The 13,777-nt window shown below is 35.3% G+C and overlaps 1 protein-coding gene across 5 annotated transcripts in view; it reads left to right on the top strand.

Moving 5' to 3' along the window:
- The window catches only part of LOC142340548 (transient receptor potential cation channel subfamily M member-like 2), a 296,757-nt gene extending 289,371 nt beyond the window's left edge, over positions 1-7,386 (top strand). For 3 of the 5 annotated variants that reach the window (XM_075391190.1, XM_075391189.1, XM_075391188.1), the window contains 3 exons: positions 1,162-1,311; positions 3,658-3,781; positions 6,930-7,385. In XM_075391190.1, coding sequence (XP_075247305.1) covers positions 1,162-1,311; positions 3,658-3,781; positions 6,930-7,152 — 497 coding nt within the window. In that variant the 3' untranslated portion in view covers positions 7,153-7,385. Of the gene's footprint in view, positions 1-1,161; positions 1,312-3,657; positions 3,782-6,929 lie in introns of all 5 variants that reach the window. The other 2 variants (XM_075391185.1, XM_075391186.1) reach the window with 2 other exon arrangements.
- The last annotated feature ends 6,391 nt before the right edge of the window (positions 7,387-13,777 follow it).

Raw genomic sequence — 13,777 nt, 5'->3', positions numbered from 1 at the left:
TGTGATGATACCAAGATATCGGCGGTCTAGACATACCAAAAGCAATTCTGTTATACTTTTTAAAGCTTAACATTTTCTAATTGCTCTTGAACGGAGTTTGAAGCAATTATTGTAAACGTCTGTATTTTTATGCAAAAATTTTGCTTGATAGTTTCCTTCTAGAACAGTTTCAATAACACTTCTAGCATTCAGACGATAAATCTGATAATTAACTCTGTTGTGGTTAATGTCCCAGAGACTCAGCCGCGAGGTCTCGGGCTTGAACCACTCCATAGTCAGGACTTTTGCACCATAAAAGTGTCTCTATGCTCGCCAGGCGTTCGGGAGCAATTCGTCCGACGTTAGTCGTTTATATTTTAAAGAACTAAATATAGATTTCAATAAAAAGATAAGTCTGAGAACAGTCAATATCAGAAAATATCACCGCCTGTAGATCACAGTTTGCACTTGAACGAAGTTTGAAGCAATTATTGTAAACGTTTTTTTGTGCTCTTTTTTATGCAAAATTTTTGCTTGACCGTTTTGATTTATTGAGTGACTTTTACGCCTTTGACTTTTTGTTTTGCAAAATTGGTGCAATTATTTTCACTTTAACTTTTATTAATGGTGATAGTGATAAATAAAAACCTCTAATGGCGTCTTTTTAAGCTCCCTTTATGAATTTAGTCAACCCCTCCCCCGACTGAAGCAAGCTGCAATAGATTTGAGCTCCTACTAATCGTTCTAAAGCAGTTCTTCCGACGTTAGTCACTTGCGTTTTACCTTAAAAATGTAATGCCTCAATTTAGTCCTATAAATTATGTTGAATCGAACAGTGCTTCTAATTGTTTCGATGCTGTTGATTTCTGAAATATAATAAAGTGTTGTATCAATAATTGCTCTCAAATAAAAATTGTTGCTATTATTTTTGTCCTTCTGATCTTAATGCAAATTTTGTATGCTTTTTTTCGTCTGACCAATTTACTTTTAAATTTTGCATGGGTAGTTCAATTTTCTATGACAACCCAGTTTAGTTGGATCGGGTCCTAGAGACCCAACTATTATCGCTATGTTGCCATAATTATCTACTATTTTGTGTGTGTGTGTGTGGGGGGGTGGGGTATATATTGGGGAACAGCCTTTAATTCAATGTTTACATGAAGTGTTGTGACATGTAGGTAGTGGCTGAGAACTCAACGATAGAGTGGAAGAACGAGATGTTCCTGTTGTGCCAGGAGTACAGTGACAAACCAGTCCTACCTCCCCCTCTTTCGATCTTCGAGACATTCTACCTCTTCTTCACCGAGTTGTGCTGCAAGAAGAGTGATGAGAGTAAGCTTTAAAATGTACTTTGTGAATTCATGAATGGTTTTTGGTCCTGCTTAACTTTAGGTTAGTTACAAAAGTTCAGTTGAATAAATGAAGGTCGCAAATAAATGAAGGGACGCCCACAAGAAGAGTCAGAATTTTAATATTTTTTTGCTCGATTGCTTTCTTGAGCGAAAAGATTGTACTGTTGTTGTATCTGTCATTTTTTGGCAATTACAACAGAGAAGTCACCAGCTACTAATGCTCGAAGTAAACACAATTAAGGAGATGCATTTCATATAATGAATTCGGGAATTTGTTGTACAAAGGGTTTCTGTTTGTTCTCCAACGAAGTTTGAAGCAATTATTATGAACTTGTGTGACTTTTTATTTAAATTTATGGATGACGGCTTTTGCGTTTTTGGTCTAGAATATTCTTTCGCTCTCTTCACACTTGAATTTAGAATCACGCTTGCGTGATCTTAATTGTTCTCATTCTGAAATTTAGTCTCGCTGGGGATGGGATGTTGGGCTGAATTAAACGAAGCCGATTTTCGTAGCCATTAGGCAAAAATTTTATATTTTTTGTGGAATTTAGGTAAAAACTGTTGCAAACATTTGTAAGCGCCACTTCAAAAGCCACTTCATGCTATGAAGTACTCAATTGTCCCTAGCAATTGTCTTTGCATGATAATAGCCAAAACCATTGTCAAAGATTTTAAAAATAGTGAGAATTTGCAGCATTTAGGTTTATTTCTATCCCAAATTTTTGCCACAGCAGGTCTCACCTATTTAGAACAAATATTTAACATATATTTTGTCCACTATTTTCCTTGTAAATATGACAAAATTATTTTCCCCGATATAAAGGTTGTAGAAATTACGTGAGCTTGAAAAAAATGTACCTTATACAAGGACTATGGTAACGTATTTTCATGTAAAGACATTTGTTCGGGACACTTAAGTTCTTTATTGCGTCTGGTGGATTTTAAGTTAAGGTCTTATAGCGTTTTAATTAGTCTTCACCTACTTTCAGGAAATCGTAATTTAAAAATTTTCGCCTAATGGCCACGAGAATTAGCTTTTAATAAACGAGCTGTCGCTTACTATTCTATGGCCCCTATTGCTAACATAAAGGCGATTTTTAATTGCGATAGTGACGATGTTTCGGGAAAAAATCCATGGAAAAAAGCACTTTATTTTAGATGGGAAATAAACCCCACCCCCACTTGACTTTTAACGAGCTGCGCATTTAGCGTGTTTGATCATACCTCGCAAGCCATGGCCGTGCCTTAGCGGCGCGTGCACTTGATATGAAACTATTTTCAAAGGTTTTAAAACTAGTGAGAATTTGCAGCATTTAAGTTTCATGCCATCCCACAATATTGCCTTTATTTTTCTCGACGTTTTCGGCAAACCGTAGGTCTCAAAAATTTTTGGAACATATAATTTTTTCCAATATTTGGTGGTAACTGTTGACGAAATTAATTTCCAGATATTTATAAAGGTTTTACAGGGACTATTTTTATAGTTTATTTTTATAGTTTATTATTTTCCAGATATTTATAGTGTACAAGACTATTTTTATTTTCATGTAAAGTCAATTGTTGGGGAGTTTTTTCTTGCGTCAGGTGGATTTTAAGTTACCGTGTTTCAGCGTTTTAATTAGTTTTCGCCTAATTTCTACAAACCGTTGTTTGAAATTTTTCGCCTAATGGCTACCAAAATTAGCTTTGACCAAACGAGCTGTCGCCTAATATCCCTTATTGCTAACATAAAGGCGATTGTAATTACGATAGGAAAGGACCCATAAATAGTTAGATAGGCTGAAACCCCTTCTGAATTAAATCGCCTCGCATGTTCGAGAGAAATTCGTTCGTTCGCCGTTAGTTGGTTTATGTCCCCATATGGAAAAATTATAGAAACTTGCTATTTGCAGCATAAGATTTTGCTATTATTACGATTTTGTTGTTAGCACGGAAAATTTTCGATGAAGCATGAACGGAATTCTTGATCTGCTGAACGTTCTTGATTTGGAACACAAATTTTAAATGTTTTTTTAAAGAAATTGAAATCAATTTGGTGGTCTCTAATAAGCTGATAACATTATTCGAAGCTTTATAGTAAAGGCTCAATCGCCTGAAGGCTACATGATCCAGCCCTCGCCTGTGGTTTGAGAGCAATAGCAGCGTCATCAACTTAGCCGGCTATTATTGCGCTCCTGTTAACAATTCAAAGTGATTCGATGTAAATGCTTACAAACAGGTAAATTTTGAATTTTGGCTTGTAATATGGGAATATTTAGCGATTATGATTGGGTGAAAAATAGAGGAAACTCTAATTTTCATCCTCACTTTTGTTTGTGTCTAGATGAGCTGTCGAGTGTGATGTTGGAGCGATTGCGCATCTTCGAGAGCTACTGTGCCTCTAGCTACAGACAGGAGAAAGAGGCTCACAAAACACTAGAGGAAAACATCAAGATACTAGCCGAACAGTTAGTATCTCTCCATTCTTCTCTCCGTCTTCCACAAATACTTTTTTAATTCATACCATTTTGAAATAAGCTTAGCATCCTTCATTTGAACAGTTCTGATATGCTGTCGAGCTCTTGACAATGAAAGTAGACAAAACATACCCGGAAGAACACAGAACGGGTGGCTAAAGGGTTTATCCGAAGTAATGACTAATGTATTTTCAAACATTTTAGCCCACAAGGTGCACTAAAATTAAATATTGAGCGAATTACAGGCTGAGATCATCTCTCTTGCCCAGTAAAGAAGGTTGAAATTGTTTCTTAAAAATTAAAAAAAAGTTTCATTTCAAGTATCAAAAGTTGCTTTTTGCTACTTTTAACCCGGAAACGGTATTAAACAATTGTTGAATAGTGAGCTGAGAAATATCCACAGTTAGGTATACAGGATAAGAAAAATGCGTTTTGGGAGAAAACACGGCAGGAATTCTGAAAAATTAAGACGTGACCGCCCTGAGCACTGATTTCATGTGATAATAAAAAAGATTTCGAGCATTGCTGGGGATAAGTTTCCAAAAATGTTTGGTTTTTCTGCCAATATCTTTATACCAATACGGTAAACCCCAATGTTGTTTGTTCTGAGCGTTTGTTTTCGAACATTATGATTAATTGTTCTCGAATGAAGTTTGAGGCAATTGTTGTAAACGTGTCTTTTTTTAATGCAAAGTTTTTGCTTGACCGTTTGCGCTAGAAAATTCTGATTTCTCTGGTTACTTTTTCTTGCTTCACTTCCTCGTTGTGAGTGTTCTCAATTGATCTTTGTTTGTTGCTAATGTAAAAGCGATTGTGAGCCGTTGAGGATCAAAACCGTTGTTGCGTTGTTGTTAAGATGTCAGATTCCTATCTTGGAGGTAGCGGATTCCAGCCCCTATGAGGTCGGAGTGACACCCATTAAAAAATTCTAAGCAGCACCCCTAAATTTAACTGACCCCTGCTATCTTTCGAGAGAAATTCTTCCAACGTTAGTCTGTTTTTTTATGGAATAAAGATTTGGTCCCCATATCAATTGGCTTCGAAATATTTTTGAAAAATTGACCTATAAGGATTTCAAAAAAAATGTGGGAGGTTTGAAAATGCGGGAGATTATTACTGCCGTCTTTTCGATTTATTCCACTACTCTGTGGTTCGGGGTGTGTTTATACTGTGTTTAGGGGTGTTGTTTTTGATAGCCGCCGTCAGCCTCTCAAACGGCTATATTTAGGCGCTCTCCTTTTTATCTTTTGATCACGTTTACTTTTTGATCACGTTTACTTTTTGATCACGTTTACTTTTTGATCACGTTTACTTTTTGATCGCGTTTTTCGTTTTACATAAGTCACGATTTTCACGTTTGGCTTCCAACTTTCACTCACTGTTTCAACTGAATGGATTCCTAATTCTTTCATGCATTGAATTACGCAGTGTAGTGAATACGGTCAATGTCAAAAGGTCAAAATGAAAAGAGGCGGGATAAACCGATAAAGCCCGGTCATTAAGTCATAGTGCATTAGGTTATCAAAGTTCATTAGAGCGATTGCTAGCTGATATTAGTATTAAGCTTGATACTCTTAAGTTTAGAAGCTGAAGTAACTATAGGTTTAGAACCTAACTGAAACCGCACACTGAATTTGAACAATTTTTGAAACTTAGGAAAAATTTTTGTCAATTTCAGTCTTTTTCTGTTTGAACCCCGTTGTTCGTCTAGCGCGTCAACGGCGGCTATTCTCCGGCAATCTGGCGGCCATTTTGCGTAAGCAATCATTTTTAAAAGTTTTTTGGAACAAATGAAATTAGATTTATCCATGTTTTCCTCCTAGACAAATACGGTGGTCCCCCATTTTTTTCTCCAAAAAAGATGTTTTCAAAATTTCTTCGGATTAAAAAAACGTGGTCGCCCATACATTGTTTTTTGAGATATTTGTTTAAAAATGGCCTGTAATTGATTGGGCGGGAAATTGCACTTTACGTGGCTTATCTCCGAAAAGACGAATTTCAATAATTGCGTTTTCTTGGAAGCAAAACAAACCATTTTGGGCTTGTAATTAGCCTAAAACTTTATTGCCCGAAGTTTATTAGTAGTTACTTGAGACCAAATTCAAAGACTTAATTTTTCTTGTGAACAGTACTATGGATAATCTCTACACCACTAATTGTCTTCTTAATCCACAGTTAGTATCCAGAGGGACATCACCAATTAGGCTTTCTTTCATTTCGGTGATTAGATAGTTTATCCGTGCGAAAGGAGATTGTGAAGAAGCTCGACAAAATACTCGATAAAGTGTGTATACTCGATTTTTTGGACATTGGCCTCGTAATGCAAAAGGTAAAAATTAGGGTTAGGGGTATAGCAACGAATGTAGCTGTAGTCTTTTTGCGATTTTTTACTTGACCAATTTTTCGACGATCCCTTTGACATTTCGTCCTCAAAAACGTGATAGACAGGTAAGGCCCGGGGTCATTAAGTGGTTGAGTGACTTTCTTGGAGCCTTACGCCTTGCTAGTCTCTGAGTATGCGATTCAGCAAAACTCTTGGAGACAATTTCATGGTGTAAAGGGCGGTTCTTTATCCTAAAAGTTCGAACCCCCCAGTCATGCCCTCCACCCTCAGTTACCCCGTTCAGCAAACCCACCCATGCTGGCATCCATGAGCCCCTTCTGGCTACTGCCGAAGCCAACCGCTCGCTGGTCGCGAGCAATTCACCCGACGTTATTCGGTTGTTTTTGCTTCCGTATGACATTACTGCAAAAAATAAGCTTATAGAAGAGCAATTTTGAAATAATTTTGATGACAGAAAGATTCTATCATGCCGTCAATAAGTGAGGGCTTTGCTCTACTTCGTATTTTATTTAAGCATACTGGAAAACAGAAATAGGAATGTCATATCATTCCAATGGATGTGACCATTTGAATACTAGAGCATTGTGTATTTCACTTCTAATTTTATTCAGAAAATATATCTAATGTTCTTGGATATGACAGGAAAAGGGCAACGAAATGTCGAGTGTTTTTCATCATATACCCGCGAAATTATAGACCCCCCAATGTGGTATTTTCTGTTGTGGGGGGTCTATAATGCGGAAAACGAGAAGATTCTCGAATATCGCGTGGATAGCATGAGATGAATGTTTTTAGCGCTGACGAAGAGATGGAGAAGATAAACGACATGATTAACGTGGTCGACTACCTTCGACAGGACTTAGAGCCCCAGGACAAAAAGAAGGGCAACAAGAAGAAGAGGGCGGCGGCTGCAGCAGCTGCACAGCAACAAGCGGGGGCAAGTCATTCGGCAGACAAGGCTGGAGGTCAACACAAAGCTGCTACTCCTACAAGTGCATCTTCGTCTGCCAAGCATTAGTGTGAATGAACAACATGCTATTGTACGCAATCGTAGCACAATACGAACAAAAGAAAATTGCAACAGAACTGTTTCCCCTCTTACCCCCTGTTTGATAGGTACCCCTTGTACGACGCCGACTGTCTAAATCATAAGATCTTGAAAGATCACGATTTTGTATAATCTTGAAAGAATCTTGTGAGAATCGTAAAGATCTTGAAAGATAACTGTTCTGGAATAGGTTACAACTTCGCAACAGTAACTAACTGAAATGACAAGTCACACTTCTTATCTTATTAGATAATGGCAATCGGGCACAGTCTAATGAATGTAGAAAGAAGTGATTACCAGTTTGGGGGGGTGGGGTGTTAGGGAGCAGATCTGATGTAGCAAACAATTTGTATTAATCTCAATGAGGGAACACTTGTCTCGGACCACCTTGTTTGGATATTTGAACTTGAATTAAAACTCGTTTCTAATAAATTGATGAAAAATTATTCGAAACAGCAAAAAAAACGTGATGCAGTATACAACGAAACGGTGTTATATACCTAATCTGACCTCATAACACGCAGAAATTTAAAAATGAAACAAAAATCTAGCTAATCTAAGGGTTCAAAATTCGACTTTTGTTAATTAAATATCTGTGACCAGCTTAACTGTTATATTTGATTTTTTTTTCATCAATGTAACTAGGTTATGGCATAAAAAATAAAATGTAACTAGGTTATGGGATGGCAAATAAGTTGCTGTTTCCAAAACTGAAGGGTCTTCTAAAACTGCTTAGTAGTGTTTTATTAATACAGTGAGAATGCAATTATTTGATGCTTTACCTCATTCATTTTTAGCGTGTCTTCATTCATAGCGGCCTGAGGCTGCCCTATTTTATACTGCAATGGTTTTATTTGATAAACTCATTAAAATGTCCATTTCTATCTTAATGATTTCATCAAAAATTCTTTGAAAACAAATTGCAAACTCCCTCTTGATGGACTAAGATTAACATAAATAGTACAGCATAAATGCAAAAAAAAACTAGAAAATTCTGTTAAATAATTCAATTTTCATTATAATCTTTTACCATTGAAATCGAAACCTAAAAAATTGTCATTTGAAGTTTTTTGCTGTAACAATTTTTGGTTTTATGGGCATACAAATTTAACTCTCCCCCCTCCCGCCCCCGAAAAAAAAATTACATGACATTTTTAAAGTAAAAGTGAGGTTAAAAAATAGCGCGGGGGGGCAGAATAGGTCAGATATATGTTTTGAGTAACTGGAGGAATTTTGCGAGTTTGTTTTCTGGTGCAGGATGGCAAATTCTCTATAATTGAAGTGAAGTGTGAATATTATAATAACACAGTGTGTTCTAACTTTTGATACGCGGAGCATGCGCTGAAATCATCTCTTCTATGTATTTATTTTCCTGTCAATCTCGAGATGGACGCTTAGAATGAATTGCATTTATTAGTACTACAAGTGGCTAACAGCTTTTACCTCAGAATTAAATTTGTTTTCAAATAGAAATAATTATTCAATAAATATTTAAATGTCACTTTTCATTGTTCATAACATTTGACAATTTTTTTTGAGGAATAGCTTTCCTTCGATGTTAGCTTAATTTTATTTTGAAGGTGAGAATATTGGAGGGCACTGAGGACGTCACGCGCTTTGAAGATTTAAAGATCTCTAAATGCTCACCAACAAGTTTTGAAGCAATTAAGTCGTGTGTATTTGTAATGCAGAATTTTCGTCTGATTGTTTTCATTCTAGAAAATGAGTTTCCATTTGCTCACGTGAGCTATTCGGTTTATCGACCTGAGAAACGGGACAAACTGATAAATCTGGACCGTTACGTAGCTGTGTAATCCTCTTTGAGCCTTAGGAGGCTCGGATCACTGAAGGCTCTGAGGAAGCAGAACGATTGTATGGTGGGAAATATTTTCAAGCTCAACAATACCAAGAAATTAGCCTCCCTAAGATTAGGCCACCAAAGACAATGTCTCCGATGTCTGTTGAGAGCAATTCGCCCGGCAATTTTTCAATTTATCAAAATTGAATTTAAGGAAAATTGTCAACTTTGTTAGCAGTTTATGTTAAGCAATTTTGACTCTGAACTTTTATCACCGGCTTCAGCAGAACACAGCTGCAATTTTATGCGTTTTTAAGAAAAAAAAACGCCTGAAACTCTGTTTCAAAAAACTTTGGTTTTTGAATTCTACCAATGTTCGCACAAGAAATCTTAAAATTTTTCAGCCTCAATTGGGGCGCTCTGCGACGTTCGTTTCATTTCTTTAAGAAAAAGATTGAATAACAATCATTCTGCCTGAATCGCAAAAAAAAATTTAAAGATTTTTGAAATATTTAGGTGAGCAGTAAACGCAGTTTCAATGTGACCTTTAAGGCAAGAAATTGACAGAAAGCATCCAGGAGGCCCCTGTCTGGAATGGTGCAAACATTAGATTCAAAATTCAACAAAATTGGGAATAATTAAGCACAGCGTGAAAAGCTATAAAGGAAACGTTCCATCAACTTTCGCAGTCTTTATGCAAGAAATTAGACAGTAAACAATTGCTTTACATGGCAAAGAGCACATTTGCTTGATTTTATATACTCGACACATCGCTATTTCACGCATGTATTTTACGCACATGGATTAAGATCAGGAAAGTAAACGAGTCCGAATATATCCGACGCGCAAAAATTTCGATATTTAGGGTGGGATTTTTCTTATTTTACATTGTGCGGATATTAGCGAAAAGTCTAACTGATTCTAATCTTTTGATCTTGTTACTCTTTTCCGCACCTTTGATGTTGGCAGCTCCCACTCTTTTTGAAATTTTCTTCAGAAAAGTTTTGTTTTAACTGAGGGATATTTATCTTATTGCGTCGGCTTAAGCTATAACCAAAACAACAATTTAATAATAGAATAATTCGTACACAAAAGGTAGCAACCGAAATGACAAAGGAATAGTACAAATTGGGTGTGGGAATATTAATGACGCAATTCCAGGGATTAATCTCCGGTTTTCGCAGTTCTGTTTTTGCTAGAATTTGCTGCCGAGATTAGCGACAAAAAATGGCAATCTGATCGATGATTTTCGCATTGTCGCTGATTTTGGGCAAATTCGCTAAAATACGAAAAAACATTACCCAATGTGGAATAGTCATTTTAGGCAGTGATTTAAAGAAAATAATTTTAGGCTACAAAATTTAACTGTTACTAGTGAAAATGTTTGAAGCAACTTATTTGTGTTAGAATTTTTTACGTGCGAGATTTCAGCAAAATTTTTGAAATCTAAATTTGAATTGAAAATGGTTTGAGTTTACCTGGTACTTGTTTCTCTGTTGTTCTGAATACGTTGGTGTGCACTGACAGTTTTTGACACCTATCACTATTTCTGCGAAACTTTTAATGATATCACGAATTTCATCAATAATTGTTTCTTAAATATTAATCAATATTTCTTATTTTGTATGTATTTTATTATCTTACCATTTAATTACGGTTCTAACAGGTCTTGAAAGTTGCCTGCGTGAAATTGCCCAGTTTTTTTTATCTAATTTACCTATTACTTTCCACTTTTTCCTCTCGTTTTTGTTCAAAATTGTTTTATGCCTGCACATGAACGGGCAATGATTGTTTGACAATGTTTTCAAGTTCAACAAGTCTAGCAACGTCAAATCCTGTTTTGTAAAACAGAAAACGGGTCGTTTTTCTAACTTGCCCCTCTGATTTTTGTTTTGATATCTGACCCTCTTTTAGGTTGCTTTGGCCCTTATTTGTATCTAATGGGATGAGGTTTTGATCACACGTGACTCACGCACCCAACAAATTAACTTATGTGCTCTAAAATATATATAGGCATTCAACTGGGAAATGATGGCCACAATCAAATACTTTTTTTAGAATTCAGAACCATTTTTATGGTACGTTCCTTGAGTTTTGTAAATAATGTCGATGTCAACTCATTTCTATTCCCTTCTATCAAAACTCTCTACCAAACAAGTCTATTTATCAACTCTAATCAAAATGATGCCGGATTTTTGCGAAAATTTCAACCTAGTCACTTAAGTCCTCTTTAAATCAGGTAAAATTCACAGGAGAGTGTCTTTTAAATTTCCTCTGATTTGCCATATCATTGCGTTAGCGGAGATTAAGTTTGCATAATTCCCTTTGCTTTAAGTTTTAGACTAAACTATGGATTGCAATTGGTATGAATGTTTTTAAACTAAAAATTTGCTTTCAAAACTTTAAAAGACTTCAAATCCTTAATAATTTCTAAAATCTGGAAAACTGCTGCATGCATTTATTGCAACGGATTTCTCAAGTGGCCTAAAAGTTATAAAAAAACTTGTCGTTTGTCGTTCTTGAAGATATTGAGAGTTTTCATGCTAAGTTTTCCCCTATTAAATCATTAATGTTTTCGGTTGAGAAATAAGCAAAACCTTATGTTATACAAATCGAAGAAAAATAATATTTTTCGCCTCGTGATTTTTTAGTTTGGCTGCATATAATCAAGGGCAGCAAAATTTGCTTCAGATAATTGCTTTTTTATTCCGAACCCTCTTGAGTGGGGAGGAACTATATACTCAAATGTGTTTTTCTCGTCAGTCAATTTTGCCTGATCGATATATTCTTCGTAGAGAGTTGGGAGTGGTATCATTAGACAGCCCGTCCAGCTTAGAATACAGGAATAAAAAGATTTTTTGAATTTCATTTTCTAGAGCGAGTTATCGTGGTTTAAATTTTTGTGAACATTAGATTGATTTGGGTTATTTTTATTCCCATTTTCCGGAATTCTTGCCTAAAATTTCCTCAATTTGCTAATTTATGGCTAAAATTTAGCCTAAATATTTCAAAATTCAGCCTTTTTCATCAAAAATTGCCCAAAATAAGGAGCTTTAGTTCACTTTGATTAAATTTGCTGGAAGTACACACCCGAAAGCATTTAACACCATCTTTTTAACCTACAAAATCAGCTATTCCTACTTCCACTTCCATTGAGAGTATTCTGGATTTAAATTTTATCCGTTTTTTGCTAACTTTACTCTATGATTATTATTTGATTATCTTTTGATCTTTTATGACCAACAAATCAAGATCTAACTAACATTCAAAACAAGAGTTTTTTTAAATGGACAAAAAGCAATAGCGAGGCTGGTTTTGATCCAATCTTGGACTGTTACAATTCAAAAAATAATTCGGATTGTAATCAGTCACTCTTTTTTTTTAAAAAAAGTTCCGATATTATTTATAGAACAGAACAATTCAAATCAAAGCTGAATGTTGATAGTTCCAATTGGTTTCCTAAGCAGTTCAAAAGTATTTTATCTAGTTTCTGTACTCGAAAGATTATACTTGTTTTGACTTTTATAAATATTTGTTTTTGAATAAAGAATGGTTTATTGAACTTTGCCACTATTTTTCTCTTAATTTGGTCAATGCGAAAAGGCTCAAAAGAACCGTCTTCTGAAATTAAACCAGATAATGACGGTCATTAAGACTATTTAGTTGTTAAACTGTTTTGGCGGACATATGTGAATACAGCCAAGTCTCAATATGTATTCATTTTCAACAAATTGTTGTTCAATCAAGCCTTTATTTTGTGAATATCTAAACTGTTGCCAAAAAGTGCTCCTAAAGTAATTTGAAGATACTTTTTATAAAAACACAGGTGGTCCAAGACTAAATATTGCTTTTCAAGTTTTAATTTTATGTCTTGACTGGCTTTGGATCGCCAAGTAAGTTTCACACTTTTTTCAACTCAAAGTATTATAAATTTTGAGTAAAATTATTGTTTCGATGTCTGATAAAGATTAAAACTGAATAACTTTTCTTAAGAAGGGGCGAGACTTTAAAATCAAAAAAGGTTAATTCTGTATCGCAATATTGCTTTTTTTGTAAATGTTTTGAACTAAAATGCTCTGCTTGTGAAACTCCAACAATAATCACTTGCAAAATGTTTTTTGTCAGTTGCCTAGAAATGCATTAGAGTAGGGACTACATTTCTACTCGTTTGTTTTCATCATTCGTATGTTTTCTTAGTTTGCCTGAGAAAGAATCTTTCAATATATTACTTTTCTGAGCATTTTGCGAAAGAAAAAAAAAGCGAAAACCAGGTTGATATTGAAACGCAGGAAATACGAATAAAAACATTGAAATTTCCACACTAAGATATTTTTCGTCCTACCAATATTCAGCACTGTTTGTAAGGAAACAGAGGAAAATGCTTCGGGGTTTTAGGGGCCTGTTAGGGGTTTTTAAATATGTATTAGCGTTCAGAGTTTCCGAAGCACGTCAAAATCCAAAAACTTTATGTTCGCTCCTCAACTTTAAATTGTTCCGCCATCATTTTATTCAAACTCTAATGGGACTATTGTTGTGAGATTGACACCCAGTACAGTTCTAGGATAATTTTTAGTATTAGATGAGCGTTAAATCAGAATTTCATGATTAGCGGATAAAACAGAGAAACCAACCACCATTAAAATTTGATCCTTTCTCCTAACGCTAATCGCGCAGGTCGAATAGGGCCAAATTTTACTGCTTGTTGGTCTCCCTGTTTTATCCACTACTACAAATACACTCTAAGTCTAACATTAAATTAGCAAATGGTTTAATTCTAGAAAATAATAATAAGCTCGT

The sequence above is a fragment of the Convolutriloba macropyga genome, chromosome 6 (assembly GCF_964194025.1).
Source record: "Convolutriloba macropyga chromosome 6, txConMacr16.3, whole genome shotgun sequence".
Classification (NCBI taxonomy): domain Eukaryota; kingdom Metazoa; phylum Xenacoelomorpha; order Acoela; family Convolutidae; genus Convolutriloba; species Convolutriloba macropyga.
Note: the sequence above shows the minus strand (reverse complement) of the source record. Positions and strands in the feature narration are given on the sequence as shown.